Raw genomic sequence first — 13,724 nt, 5'->3', positions numbered from 1 at the left:
AACGGAATATATATTCTCGAATTGCGTTAAATAGCACGACCAGCCTAGACGGCGCTTTAATCGATTTTACTTCCGGGTTATATTAATTTTTCTGTTTTATGAATTTAGACGTTCAAATTCGTCGTTATTTTTCGAGCAATCTTCGCATTCGAATTAAAAACGTAATCAGTTTTTCATCACGTTATATTTTCGTACTGAAAATATTCCGATGGAAAATTGAAAATGTCTTAAAATGATGGATGAGGTAAAAAAAAAGCGAAGAAAGTATTGCTTTTTAAAGTCAAATTTGAATTGAATTTGCTGTTCATACATTCTTTCAATAAGAGGCCGTTAGTTTGAGCATTCCAATTCGTGCCACTATAACTTATTTGGTTAATCCAAAAAAAGCTTAAAAGGCAAAACTTCAACTTAAGGACGATGTGGGGGCATTCGAGAACTTAAAAGACCATTCATCATTGCAATCACAGTTTTACTTACATGCTTCTTGGCCATTGATATCAGTGCATTTTTTATCTATTCTCATTTCAGGGTAAAACTCTCAAAATACGAATTCGTGATATAAACCCACATATTGTGTGCTCGTTATGTGCTGGGTATTTTATTGATGCCACCACTATCGCTGAATGTTTACATACATGTTAGTAATCTGTTCTAAGGAATTCGATTAATTTACAATATTTCATTGCGTGTGTGGTCTCCAAATTAACTCACTTTGTATATTACCCTACTTTTATAGTTTGTAAGAGTTGTATAGTAAAATATTTGCAAACAAGTAAATACTGTCCTCAGTGTAATTTGAAGATACACGAAACTCAGCCATTTCTTCACCTCAGAAGTGACCGCAATCTTCAGGATATCGTATACAAATTAGTTCCTGGTCTGTATGAAAGTAAGTTTCTAAGGTTTCCAGCTCCATTCGTAATAGGCCTAAAGTTTATTTGAGAAAAATTACATAAAAGTCATTTCTTTCTCTTCTAAAAAAGACGAACAATGTAGGAAACAAGAATTTTTCAAGTCAAAGATTTCAAAAGGTATTTTCTCAAAATGACTGAGATTTGTTTAGTGTATTAACTTCAACTCGAATAGGTATCTTAAAATTGTTTGAATTGTTATATCAGGAGAAACAGAAAATATGGTGCAACCCCTGTGTACAGTTTATGATGCTCGAGATGCGCATCACTACATTCATGATGAACTCATCACAATGTGCTTAGATCGCTTTAGGTAAGAAAAAAACATGTACATGTAGTTGGTATAAATCATAATGTTGAAATAACAGTTTCTGAACATGTTCTGCTGAAATATGAAGAGGCTTGCACCAATTTTGATTGTGATAATTTGATAATTGAAATTTTGCAGCGCTACATCGGTTGTATATGAGAGCAGCACTTACAACCTTCCTGTTTTGGATCAAAAGTTTATTCGCTGCCCGACAAGGACATGCGTAGCTCACTTAAAAAAACTGCTACGAAAGATGCTCGATATTCCACAGCCGCTAGAGGTAAGGATTGGATATAGAAGAGATTTCTTCCCAAGGATAGTTGTATCTTTGCCAAGATAGAAAACGTGGTCTTGTGTTTTAGATTGATGTAGTATGTGATGAACAAGTATTAGACTGTGATTACAGTGTGAAACAGATCTGGCTTATGTTCTGGTCTGATCGAGTAAGTAATATAGGATAAGAATGTATATAAAGAATAATTTCTGCAGCTTTTGAATGTCATAGTAACTTTACGAAAGTAGTGAGTATCAGAGAATTATCTTCTATTTTTAGCCTTCGCCAATGATGCTGTTTTACAAAGTTCATCCAAAGGTTTATCTACATTTGCCTGCTGTGAATTCTTGATAGCAGGCAGTTGCTCATTAGATTTTATATTTTGTTTTTAAAAAACTTTTTCTCCATTGTCCATGTAACTACAATCCTGGTTGTGGGGCATCAATGCAGTGAAACTGAATAAGACCTAAAGCTGTTCAACCAGAAATAAGTGCATAGTCGACATGGAAAATGTACTATGGATATGGCAGCAAATATTTTAGAAATCATATATTACACTTGTATACATTTCCCTGAATTTGTACGTGTATAATAAATATAACTTACCTTTTTAAAGGTTGGTCAATTATAAGATAAACTGTTTTTATTTTTATATTAGTTCTTTGACATGGAAGTTAGGAGTGCTCTGCTGGAAAACTAGTCCCCCGTGCATGCATCAGCAATCTTGATTAGAATATTCATATAACAGTCATTGGCTAGATTTCTAGGATTGCTGGTAACCTTCCAAACCTAACGTCTATGGTTTGTGCCATGTAGTATATTACGAGGAAATGCAGCGATATCACTTATCTCACCATGATGAGAGTCAACTTAGCAATGTTTCATTATATCAACTTCCATATCACGACATTAAAGGTAGGGTCATAATAAGTATGGTGACTGTATGGTAATGTCGACACGGATAATCGACACCAGTAAAAGCTGTTATCCATATCACAATTAATATATCAACTAAATTATGACAAGCAATTGGGATATACAATGGAACTCATTTAATTCACATTTTTCAATTAGGATTTTCACTTAATTTGAATGTAACAATTGGTCCATTTTACCAAAACCCATAACTATTAAATATTCGGATTTTACTTAATTCAGAGAAATCTGGGCAGTCCCTAGATTTGAGTTTTACTGTATCCCATTTTGTTGAACAATTTGTGTAGATAGTTTCACACAAATGTTCCAAATATTTTTCATTACCTCATACCTTGGTGAGGCAGCATGTTGATCCAGAGATGGATGTTGTTGCTTCCAAGACAAGTTGACCCATGTTGATTGCCACAAGTCGGTTCATAAAAGATCCGCTATCAATGTGCCTAGCAACAGCGTTTATTTTTATGGGTGGTCGTTACAGAAAGAATATTCAATTTACTGGGGAGAACGCTTCCTTAATCATGGATCTGCACGTATCTGTTGTTTACTTGGAGCAGTCTGCTTCAAATTCGGAGAAACGGCCAAGTCTTAAAACAATCACCAAGTCCATATTTGTGTTGGAAATAAAAGCAAATAAAAGCAAAAGCGCAATTACAAAATATGGAAACATGCAGTTTATTTGACTTTCATTTCATAAACCAACAAATGTTTTCATGTTCTTCGATGATAAAAATCTGTGACTACGTGAGCCCAATAATTTACAAATTAACAAGATTTTACAATTTTCATTTACAACAAGATATCAAGATATGATATTGATCTATATATATTCAAAATAAATATACAAATAATCTAGCACAATTAGTAATTAAACAATAATAATAATATTAGTACTGTTATTAATTGATTGAAACATAATAATAGTGCCTTTTATCATTCTTAACGTATTTGGAAAAACATTACAATTTGTCACACAGATCAAACTCTCAATTTCAAAATATAACATATTTTCTTATCATAATATATATTCAATTTAAAAACTGATTAGAAGTTTGAATACAGGTATATATGAAAGAATGTCATTTTTTCACGGGGTTGGTAATGTTTTCTTTTGTCTTAATAGTCCAAAACAATGACTGCTCAAAAAATACCTGTACTATACTTGATACAATAATTTGGTTCAAATACAGCACTAAAATGTCACTACCATGAATATCAATTACTTTTCTCATTTACTATTAAAAAAAAACTTGTCGTAATGACAACATTTGGCAACGCTAGCCACACCACAGGTAAGATATTAATCACTTGATTTTTAAATGTTTTTTAACAAATAGTTGCAAAATTCGATCACAAATATGGGTACCTTATCTACAGCGAGTAAAGCATGATGAAAAAAGTTCTATTGGTTAATAGCTGCAGAAAATTAAAACTCATTTTTAGATGTATATCAAGTAATATGTTGTGCAAAATATTTTTGAGATCCAAGCATATAGTGATTGAGAACAGTATTGATAATTCCTTTTTGCTTAATGTAAATTCTTTACCTCTGATTTTTTAGTTGCAGCATCAACTAATAGTATAACCCCCCTGGCTAAAGGTCTGATAAAGGAGCATCATTGCTTAAACAAACCTGGGAGATTTCCCTGATCAGACTGAAAATTTCATCTTTTTCACAAATCCACAACCTGAAAGCTCCCTACATATTAGGATTATCAAGGAGAAAAAACAAATTTTAGAAAGCGTATAAAAGTCTATACAATTTTCTTTCAAACATTAATGGAATGATCAGAGGTTATAGAAAGTTAGTAGATTATAGATGATCAAGATTACAAAGAGTTAGTCAAAACCAACCCTGGTGCGCCAAAGCCAGGTGGTTTGAATCAAGCATGCATTCCATATTGTTTGAGGTATAGCTCTAAATTCATTTTCATCATTCATCGTGAATCTTCTAAGTCAAGATAGACAAGTAGCTTGAATAATGTAGGTAGGTGTTCGATAAAATCGAAGTGAATCCAAGTATTAAATACTTAGCTTGCATACACATGAAATGCAGTATACACATGAAATGCAGTATATTGATGTTCTACAACATGTCTATATGATCTTGTGATATTTCGTTTTTTCGATTTTCATGGCGGCTGTGCCTTATCCTATATCAATCGCTATTCTTGAAAGGTACACCTTTAAATCTCTTATTTTTACATGCAATTGCCATCGCCACTAAAAAGCCTTTCCATATTTGTAATACACTACTACGTGTCTTATGTTGAACTGAGGTTTTGAATCGAATTCGTAATGTCAGCATCATCTTCAAACATTTCATAGAGCTGCCATTCAGTAATAACAATCCATAAACCCTCTATCCACTGTTCCCCGAGAACTTGGTCCGAGAACGTGTCCAAGGAGTGAGATTTTCTCCATCTGCCTGCTTAATCAGCCATGTCTTTAAACAGTTTGAAACAAAGTAGTAGTCATAGCAGCCATTTACATGATTTGTTTTTTGTTGTATATTTCATACATACAGACATAGACATGGGGTTAATAAGGGATCGAGAGATACGGCTGATAAGAGACACCCTTCAAAATATATCACAATAAAAAAGTCCAGCCACAGGAGGATACAATCGGCTGCTTGTATTGCAATCTTGTCAAAGTACGGTATCAAACATCGACATTGACAATCCAACTGCCGTATCCTGAAATGAAAGGCAAAAAGCTTTAGGCCATACTAGATAGAATACGAGAATAAGGTAAACTGCTGTGATTTTATGCTATTTCCACATAGTTTAAATTTTCCAAAAACGAAAATCATCCTTTTATTTGCTGTGCAAACTTGTATCACAGCTCCAAAATTACGAAATGAAGATGATGATACAAGATTATGGATATTGAAAATCACGTGATTACGATTGAATAATCAAATAATTAATATGATTGAGTGGTTCACAACAAATATTACCGTAACAGATTGAACACATAGTATTTTTGGACACAAACCCAAATGATTGTATATAGAATAGATACAGCATGTGATATGTTTGGACAACATCTGTTTTATACAACATTCACCGTTAGGCAATATTGAAAATCATTCATTCAATATTTTAATAGCCTCAAGTTGTTGATATGACATTTATAAAAATATATGACATTTATCTACTACTGCATTAGCACTGTCCCTGATTTCCATCACTGAGTAATTTTTGGAAAATTATGATTAAATGAGGAAATTCAAGAAATATCCGGAGCTGCCTTAATAACTATTGTCGGGCACAGTGGAGAGTGAAATGAAAACAGATATTTCATTTTCACACTTGGACAAAAGAGTAGGTATTGGCTGGCATCTTTATCAAATTCTCAAAAAATATCAACATCATCGACAGATTTGAGAAATAATAATATATCAGTAGCAAAGTAATATGTACAAAGCCCATCAATCGTGCAACTAAGGTTAAGAAGGCGTAATGAATAGATGAAGATAACTATCATATTTTGGGGCAAAATTCAATAGAAAATAGTGGCATAAATAATACTAAAGGTAAGCATGGTAATCAGAAATATTTTCTTTAACTAAACAAATGGTACCGGGTAAAAGTAATGACCATAGTGTATTAAGTAATACAACAATTACAGGATTATGACAGAACATCGGATAGGATGACCGAACGCATACTCATTGATGCTATGATCGTGATGGTGGCACGGTTAGAACAGTATCGAGCATATCAAATGATGCAATCATATCTTTATTCTATAATAAAAGAATCACAAAAACATGAAATTAAAAGTATATTCATGCACGAAAAGTACTGCCACTATCATCAAAGGGACGACATAGCCTAGGAAAGTAATCAGTAATAAGTAGACTGAGAAAAAGCTCAATGCAATTAGTGTATGAGTATTTGAAATTGAGGGCAGAAACTAAGTTGCCTCTTTGATAATGATAATCAATCTAACAACGAATTAAAAAAACGGCACATACAACCAAAAAACTTGATTTTATAGTTCAATTGAAAAGAATATAAAGACTCTCACTAGAAATAATCATTTATCATCTGGTCAAATAATTTAGTGTAAGTTGAAAAATGCTTTTGATTAAGAAAAAATATCAATTTACCTGCGTAAACTGTTAAAATCAAAATCTATCATCATGCAAACCCTTATCGTCAGTAACAAATTGCAAATAGAAACATCATTCAACCTAATGGTCATTCAATGCCCATGTACTTCAAAGTGGCAAGTCGACCAGCAGTTGGCTGATTTGCAACTCTTTGTGTTTGAACTTTTTTTGCTGTACATGAATAATGGATGGCCCAAACCTTTTTCATGTAGCCCACGATTCCAGTAAACCAGTTTGTGATGACCATAGTTACTTACCTCGCCCTGCAATGGAAGGGAGGGCGGGAAATGAAAAAGTATATGAGACAATGCTTTCTGAACAAGTAACCAAAAATTAGAAAAAGAATGTATATAATTTTGGCTTGATTAATTAATTCAAAAACTGCACCAAATCAAAAGTTGTTCCACATTTTGGGTCTAGTATTTTGTCACCGTAAGAACTTATGATGATTCAAAGATATTATCTTTAAGGCAAAAAGGTAAAAAGTTGAAATGAACACGAGTGAAGATTTAGGTCGGTGGTATGTTTGAAGCAGTAAAATTTCTTCTCAAAATATTCAAAATGAAAGATTGCAAAAGTGTAAAAGCATACTAGGTGATCACTGATAGAAACATGCTACTCATTTTAAATTCATAAGTAGTAATATTCTTAATTCAAAATCTTTGCTTTGCTTGTTACCTCTGGCTGACACATGTATGTACCGAATGATTCCCAAAAAAGTAACTACAAGTTACTAGCAGCTAGTCAGTAATGAGTGAATTTTCAAAAGAAATCTTTAAGATTAGACTGCAAACATATTACGAATGACAATACGTATTTTTACCACACCCAAAATGGTGATAAAAGTTCTTGCAAGCATTATGATGCATTATTAGACACCAGAAAAGCACTGCCTCAATGTAACCAGAGGCAACCAGCATATAATGATGCAGTTCTTCTGTACAGTGAACCATTTTAGGTATTTTCTCCCGAAAAAAGTTTCTTAGTTGGTTTATAAATTGGTTTCATCCTTTTCACATATATTTACAAAACTTGTAGTCAGAATTGAATTGAATACTCAAGGTAAATAATCAATTATTCTTATACTGTTACTGCAAAAATTGATCAATGAACAGCAGTTTGTATAGATTAATCTAAGCTTTTTCGCCATTTGATATCTTGATCAATCATCATGGAAATGCATTATTTCTATGGTTGCCTCCAGGTATCGAACTTCTATAGTAGTATATGTGCAGACCTATAAGTGGAATGAGTGCTCAAATTTTGTGACTATTTCAAAGCGTAAATGTGTGTATCATGTGTATTGGGTTTAATGCATGTTTGTGTGTGCTTGTTATTCACTGATACAAAAACACAAACTCATTCATTGGAGAAAATACATACCCGCCGGCAGCTATCCATGAATTCATCCATACTTATCACTCCATCTTGATTCAAATCCATTTTCTGTAGAATTAAACAAATACATATTCATTCACAAATCTTTTACAGCTTTAGAGCAGAGCTTTGATGACAAGATATATCTTTTCATGATATTTTGTAAAACCTCGCCCCATCTGCGTGAATTTTAGTGAAAGGTGGGGGGGTCATCCTTGAGTTTAGAAATACCTGAAAGACACGTTCAACATGTTCTCTAGCTGTGTTCTCATCTACACACGGCTCAGCGAATCTGCCCATCATGTCGTAAATAGCTGAAACGATGTCCAACATTTCGTCTTTCGTTATGATACCATCCCCGTTTATGTCGTACAAGTTGAAAGCCCACAACAATTTTTCTTGTAATGAACCACGCGATAATACTGAGAGACCCTGCACAAATTCCTGAAATAGCAAAGCAAAAAGATTTGATTGTCATCTAACACAGTCAAATATCTAACGCTTCGTAACTTATCAAGCTATCCCTCAATGAATGTTTACACGAAACCAAGGAACTAGAGCCAATTAGTTTTGTTGTTCCAATCTATCAAAATACTATACTTATTGCTGAATGCATAGTTATTTGAGAAATGTGTAATTTCCAGAGTTGCAACTACTAAAATAAATCTGAAAAAACAAAATTCACGTATCGAATATTGATTTGATCAGATATTAATAATGCACTTCTGCTGTTAATGCGCGATTTACGACTTCGGAACAAGATTCATTTTGCCACATCAACAACATGTCCTCCATAGCAACGCAAACAGAAAATAGTCGTAAATAGGGAGACCAGACATTTTTACGATTCCTATTCATAATTTCTATCAAAGAGAATAATATGCTGCTTGTCATGATAAAAAATTAGCCAGATACATGAGAACAGGCAATGAGCTAAGATTTATCTCATATCACTTATTCGACACAGCACACTCATTCACTTAACAGTATTTCTGCAGTTGTGTATGGTACTTACTTCAAATGTTATAGAGCCATTGTGATCTTGATCAAATGTATTGAAGACATAATGAGCATAGGCAGATGCATCTATAAAAACATGAAATATGAATCTTTTTCAACTACATTTATCCATAAGAATGTGATGCAATTCATATGGGGACATTTGCAAAAACATATGCAATATGTACAGTATGAACAATTAAGAGCTAACATGATTAGGTCATTATGCATCATATGATTGTTTCTAAATCTTACCTCCCTGAGGGAAGAACTGGGAGTATATTTCCTTGAAGGATTCTTCATTCACTATCCCGGTCGGACATTCCTGAGAATAGTACATCAAGAACACATCATTAACAAGCTGCCTGTACAATACATCATCAAAGATGAAAAAATGTGGGCTTTTTATACAAAAAGGTAAGATTTGTTGGTTAAAATTCCTTTTCAAACAGAATTTCAAACAGGATCTTTCTAATAATAGTATCGAATGTAGAGTTTAGAAATGAATGAAAAATGAATGTGTTTCTTAAGTTCACAGCTTCCTTCTTGAGAAATTCAATCGGGCGTAGATAGGCACTGTTATCGAGTGAAAAGCACTCAATAATTTTTTGGCCGATCCCTCAGCGTTCCTAAGCCATTGATTGAAAGATGTGCCATGGATGTGTAAGTCTACACGCATACCTCCCTCAAAGTATTTTCTGTTGAAGGCTCAACACATAAGTTTTCTAAAAAATTACTTCAAATTTTGTGGGTAATAGCACAGACAAATACAACACAATTTCCAGTGTGACTGTCATTTCTGTCAGATTTATGCGGGATGAGATGTTTCAATGAAATTAATTGAACAGGAAAGCATAATCAATAAAACCTCAAACATGACAAGCCATTAATTTCAATTTCTCGAATATCAAATCTATGGTGGCATAGACGTTTATATCAAGCTGACTGAGCTATAAGCCTAATTCAGGGAACAAAATTTCTATGAATATATGCAAGAATTTCTTCTGCATCAAATTTGCACATGGGGTTACGTTGAAACTCACCAAAAAATACTGAATTAAAAATCGGGATAAATTTCTCCAGACGAAAGGAAATTATAATTCACCTTAAAAATGAATGATCCTTCGCTGTCAGTAAATAGATTGAATAATTGATGATAAAATGAGAATAAAGGAACAGAAATGTAATGTTCAATTTTTCCATCTTCACTTGTTGCACAAATCGAACAGATACCAAATCTAATAGAATATTCATCTCACAGAAAAATTGGAACTTCTGGATGGATCTGCAATATATAATCTAGTATTTTTGAGAAAAAAGAACGGACAAATGTCATACTTCACTACAACGTGTTCAAAAAATATTTTCCTCTAGTTTTCAATCATCTTCACACCTGCTTTCAGTTCAGTATCATATGGCATCCTTGGTCTCCATGGTAACCAATTTATTCTATGCTTAATGCTATTTAATTTTACCATCGTTTTTTATCATACTGCACCTCAAATATGATTATTGATGGACAAGTAATGAATTCGGTAAGCTTTATCCCAAATGGATTTTGGAAATTAGACCATAAAACAAAAGAATGCTCATAAGTCTATTTGGATTTATCTTCTACGACATTTTTTTTTAAATTGAAATTTATATGAATAATAAGCAGTGATATTTCAGTTTTTTTATTATATCCTGATTCGATATCTGGGCCTTTAGGAACATTTCTCTCCAATTTCTCACGAGCTAAACTTTCAGAAAAATGAAAGATCAATCACCCCATTCACGAAATGAACGTTACAGCCTACCTTCCATCTCTGGAATTTCAGGTGATGACAACGCATTGAAAATAAATGTCATCATTCATCTCATAAATTGCGCTAGAAACAAGGATAATCTTAATAAATCTCAATAGTGGTACCGTCTTAAGGAGAAATTAAAAATATGGAAACTGCGGATATCAATAGGATTCAACTGCATGGAATTTATTATGCAAGCCAGGAATCGGAGTAATCGGGGAAGTGAAAATATTACAGTAAGATATAAGCATGATTGCTTCTTTGCCGTAGGATATCCGACAAAATCTATGACAACAGAGACCGCGATTGTGGCGCAATATAGCCTTGAACAAGTTCCCCAAGTAACCATGGCAATGATGATCACGAACCTGGCTATTATGAGACACAGCCGCCAATCAGGATTTCATCAAACAAGATTTTATTTTCGAACATCGATGAACAAAATAAAAGCAACAAAAACATCTAATGGGAAAAGAAGAAGTCACATTAGCACTGATTTGAAAAATACGATAGATCTGTAATTGGCTTCAAATATCATATAGCAGATGTGAGGGCTCAAATCTTAATCCAGATCAGCTTAATCTTTTCCTCCCACTATCGTTCAATTTGCATAGAAATACAGGAAGTACTTTTCACTTTTATTCGAGATAACGCTTCAACTATAAAGCGGCTTGGATCTTGGAAATCTGCTTGTTTGTGACGTTTTCAGATTTCTCTTGTGTTCTGCCTCACCTGTTTAAAACCTCTATACATGATCTGAAGTTCTTTCTTTGTGAATTTGGTGTTTCTGCAAAGTTGTTCAAGTCCTTCTGGCTTATAACGAACAACTTGCATCTCCAAGTCATCCAACTCATCGCCTGCAAGAAAAGAAATTTCGAGAAATCTACTTTTGAAACGTTTTCAAACAAAAGCTTGAAAGTTTAAAATCCTGTTTGGTTAAGCATTGTCTAAAGAAATCAAATCATTTACAATTCGACTAAAGTTCATCTCCTAAGTTCACAATATCGTTACTACAAAGTTCAATGCCTACAAAGTGACTGGACCATTACTTTTCTGGACCATAGCCTTTTTCAGTCTCGTTCATCTGAATACTACTCCTTATTGACTGAAATAGGACCATTTCATTCAAAGCCAGAACAGAGGCATTGCCTGATACAATCAACTCTAGGAAATTAACTACATGTTACTGTTGAATAAACTAAAGGCAATTTCAATTTGGGGAAACAGATTTCGTCATTTATCGGCAGCACAAATTTCATTCATGAACTGACCGAAAAAGCTGCTCAAGATGAAAGGAGCAAAGACCGATGAAGTTACTTTTATCCCTTCCATCCCTACCTCAAATTGACCTATTATGGTATCATTCCCGGTAACAGACACTAGCAGGAGATAATCCAGATATACTCAAAGCTCTCAAAACCATTATACTTAAATCATAATGATGTTATTTATACCTCCCATCATCACTATCATAAGACAAAAGTGGCAAGGCATAGGTTTCTAAATATACTCAAAGCATATTAAGCCAATATGACTGATACTTATGAATGGATATATATTTTCAAAAAGTTATTGCTTTTTGTATAATTCACAACTGATTTACATTTTCCTGAAATTTCACTACATTGAAGAATGATAAATACCCACATTATACATCTAAATCTAAATAAAGACCCAATAAGTCGTTCTCTCTGGAGTCCTGATTGTTCTTAGTGTTAATGTTTGAATAATGGGTAATTCAAGGGATCTGCAAAGACTTCGCAAATATGGTGTCTCACGCAACAACAGTCCGTTTCAAGTAAAACTGAAATGCATTAGCGAGCACTGTGACAGCATCCTCAGTGCTCATAAATAAGGAATAACTTTCATGTATCACTATCAGCTTGGGTGGCAAAATGGATTGGCTATAGAAGTCATACAGAATTTCATATGCAACTGTCAGTGAAGCGCAAGGAAGAACCAGTGATGCTCCAAATGATATGGAAATGAAAATTTAATGAAATAAACCAAAGCGCTGTTGCTTTAAAATGCATATGCATATACATAACAACATAACACCCAAAAAACTCTGCTTTGAGGAGGCTATGCTCCATCCAAAATAAAACCAACATGACACACTACACAACAGCTAGTCAGCCATCTTGTTTAGAAATAACGCTAAGGAAATATTTAAGAACATGATAAAAATGTTAAGATAATATCACTGGGAGTTACATAGGCGAAACAATGGGGTATATGTGAAACTTTTAGCTGAAACCGCTGTTCAAGATGAGCTGATTTAGCACTTTGGTACTACAGCAATTCACAACTGTAACACTTACACGAATACCAAGCCGTGTTCTGGTGAAGAACACAAACTGAAATACACTATCGCGCAAAAGAAAACACCGCAAATATCTTACGCCAAACGCATATGCAAATGAAAAAAATTCAAGAGATTTTGAAGAACGGATTAATGGAGCTCAGTAAATCTCAAGAATTGACGAATCGCTAAGTTGGTAGCAGTTTGTCATATGGAAATGTTGAACGCTTAACTATAGAAGCTGTCAAACCATCCAGGCAAAATAGGATCCTTTATTGCCTATATGTCGACCTGTCAGAACTAATAAGTAACTGGTTGTCAACTTTTTGATGGTTGGTCGTCAAGTGCAAAGCATATGCATTTGATAGCACCGAGAAGAGGTTCTTGATGAATCTTACATCAATATATCAATAGTAGTAAGTCTAACAAAGAGACGACACTTGATATTACATACAGTATATACTTCATATCAAACGTTAGATAAAAGTTTTGACATGGAAAGCAGACTTAGAAATTAGATTGAGGTATTTCTGAACAAATTCATTGAGTTTCTAAATGACATGAGTTCTACATTGGTATGGAGATACTTCCAATATCGGTGGTAATAATACAGCAAATAATTATATTAACAGCTGATCCCAACTAACTTCAAATTTGAATCACTCAGTTGAATTTTGATTTATATGCAGCTGATATTTCATTGTA

The 13,724-nt window shown here is 33.7% G+C and overlaps 2 protein-coding genes across 4 annotated transcripts in view; one reads left to right on the top strand and one right to left on the bottom strand.

Moving 5' to 3' along the window:
- Nucleotides 1–78: 78 nt before the first annotated feature.
- Nucleotides 79–2,072, top strand: LOC141900153 (polycomb group RING finger protein 1-like). Its single transcript, XM_074786920.1, has 8 exons — nt 79–244; nt 529–637; nt 737–889; nt 984–1,031; nt 1,119–1,224; nt 1,360–1,501; nt 1,584–1,664; nt 1,775–2,072. Exons 1-8 carry the CDS (start codon nt 233–235, stop codon nt 1,844–1,846), a joined length of 723 nt encoding a protein of 240 aa, XP_074643021.1. The 5' UTR covers nt 79–232; the 3' UTR covers nt 1,847–2,072.
- Nucleotides 2,073–3,152: 1,080 nt separating this feature from the next.
- LOC141899891 (A-type potassium channel modulatory protein KCNIP1-like) overlaps nt 3,153–13,724 on the bottom strand; it is a 56,652-nt gene continuing 46,080 nt past the window's right edge. For 2 of the 3 annotated variants that reach the window (XM_074786496.1, XM_074786498.1), the window contains exons 2-7: nt 11,450–11,574; nt 9,183–9,252; nt 8,944–9,014; nt 8,160–8,372; nt 7,935–7,997; nt 6,588–6,814 (exon numbers count right to left, since the gene is read on the bottom strand). In XM_074786496.1, coding sequence (XP_074642597.1) covers nt 6,644–6,814; nt 7,935–7,997; nt 8,160–8,372; nt 8,944–9,014; nt 9,183–9,252; nt 11,450–11,574 — 713 coding nt within the window. In that variant the 3' untranslated portion in view covers nt 6,588–6,643. Of the gene's footprint in view, nt 5,128–6,587; nt 6,815–7,934; nt 7,998–8,159; nt 8,373–8,943; nt 9,015–9,182; nt 9,253–11,449; nt 11,575–13,724 lie in introns of those variants that run through there. The other variant, XM_074786497.1, reaches the window with a different exon arrangement.

Source organism: Tubulanus polymorphus, chromosome 2, assembly GCF_964204645.1.
Source record: "Tubulanus polymorphus chromosome 2, tnTubPoly1.2, whole genome shotgun sequence".
Lineage (NCBI taxonomy): Eukaryota > Metazoa > Nemertea > Palaeonemertea > Tubulaniformes > Tubulanidae > Tubulanus > Tubulanus polymorphus.
The sequence above is the reverse complement of the archived record's forward strand: the minus strand, read 5'-3'. Positions and strand labels throughout refer to the sequence as shown.

Excerpts from the sequence above, each read along its gene's own strand:
- LOC141900153 (XM_074786920.1), top strand. Across the intron at positions 638-736 it reads CGCTGAATGTTTACATACAT|TTTGTAAGAGTTGTATAGTA; the intron begins GTTAGTAATCTG and ends CTACTTTTATAG. Across the intron at positions 890-983 it reads AGTTCCTGGTCTGTATGAAA|ACGAACAATGTAGGAAACAA; the intron begins GTAAGTTTCTAA and ends CTTCTAAAAAAG.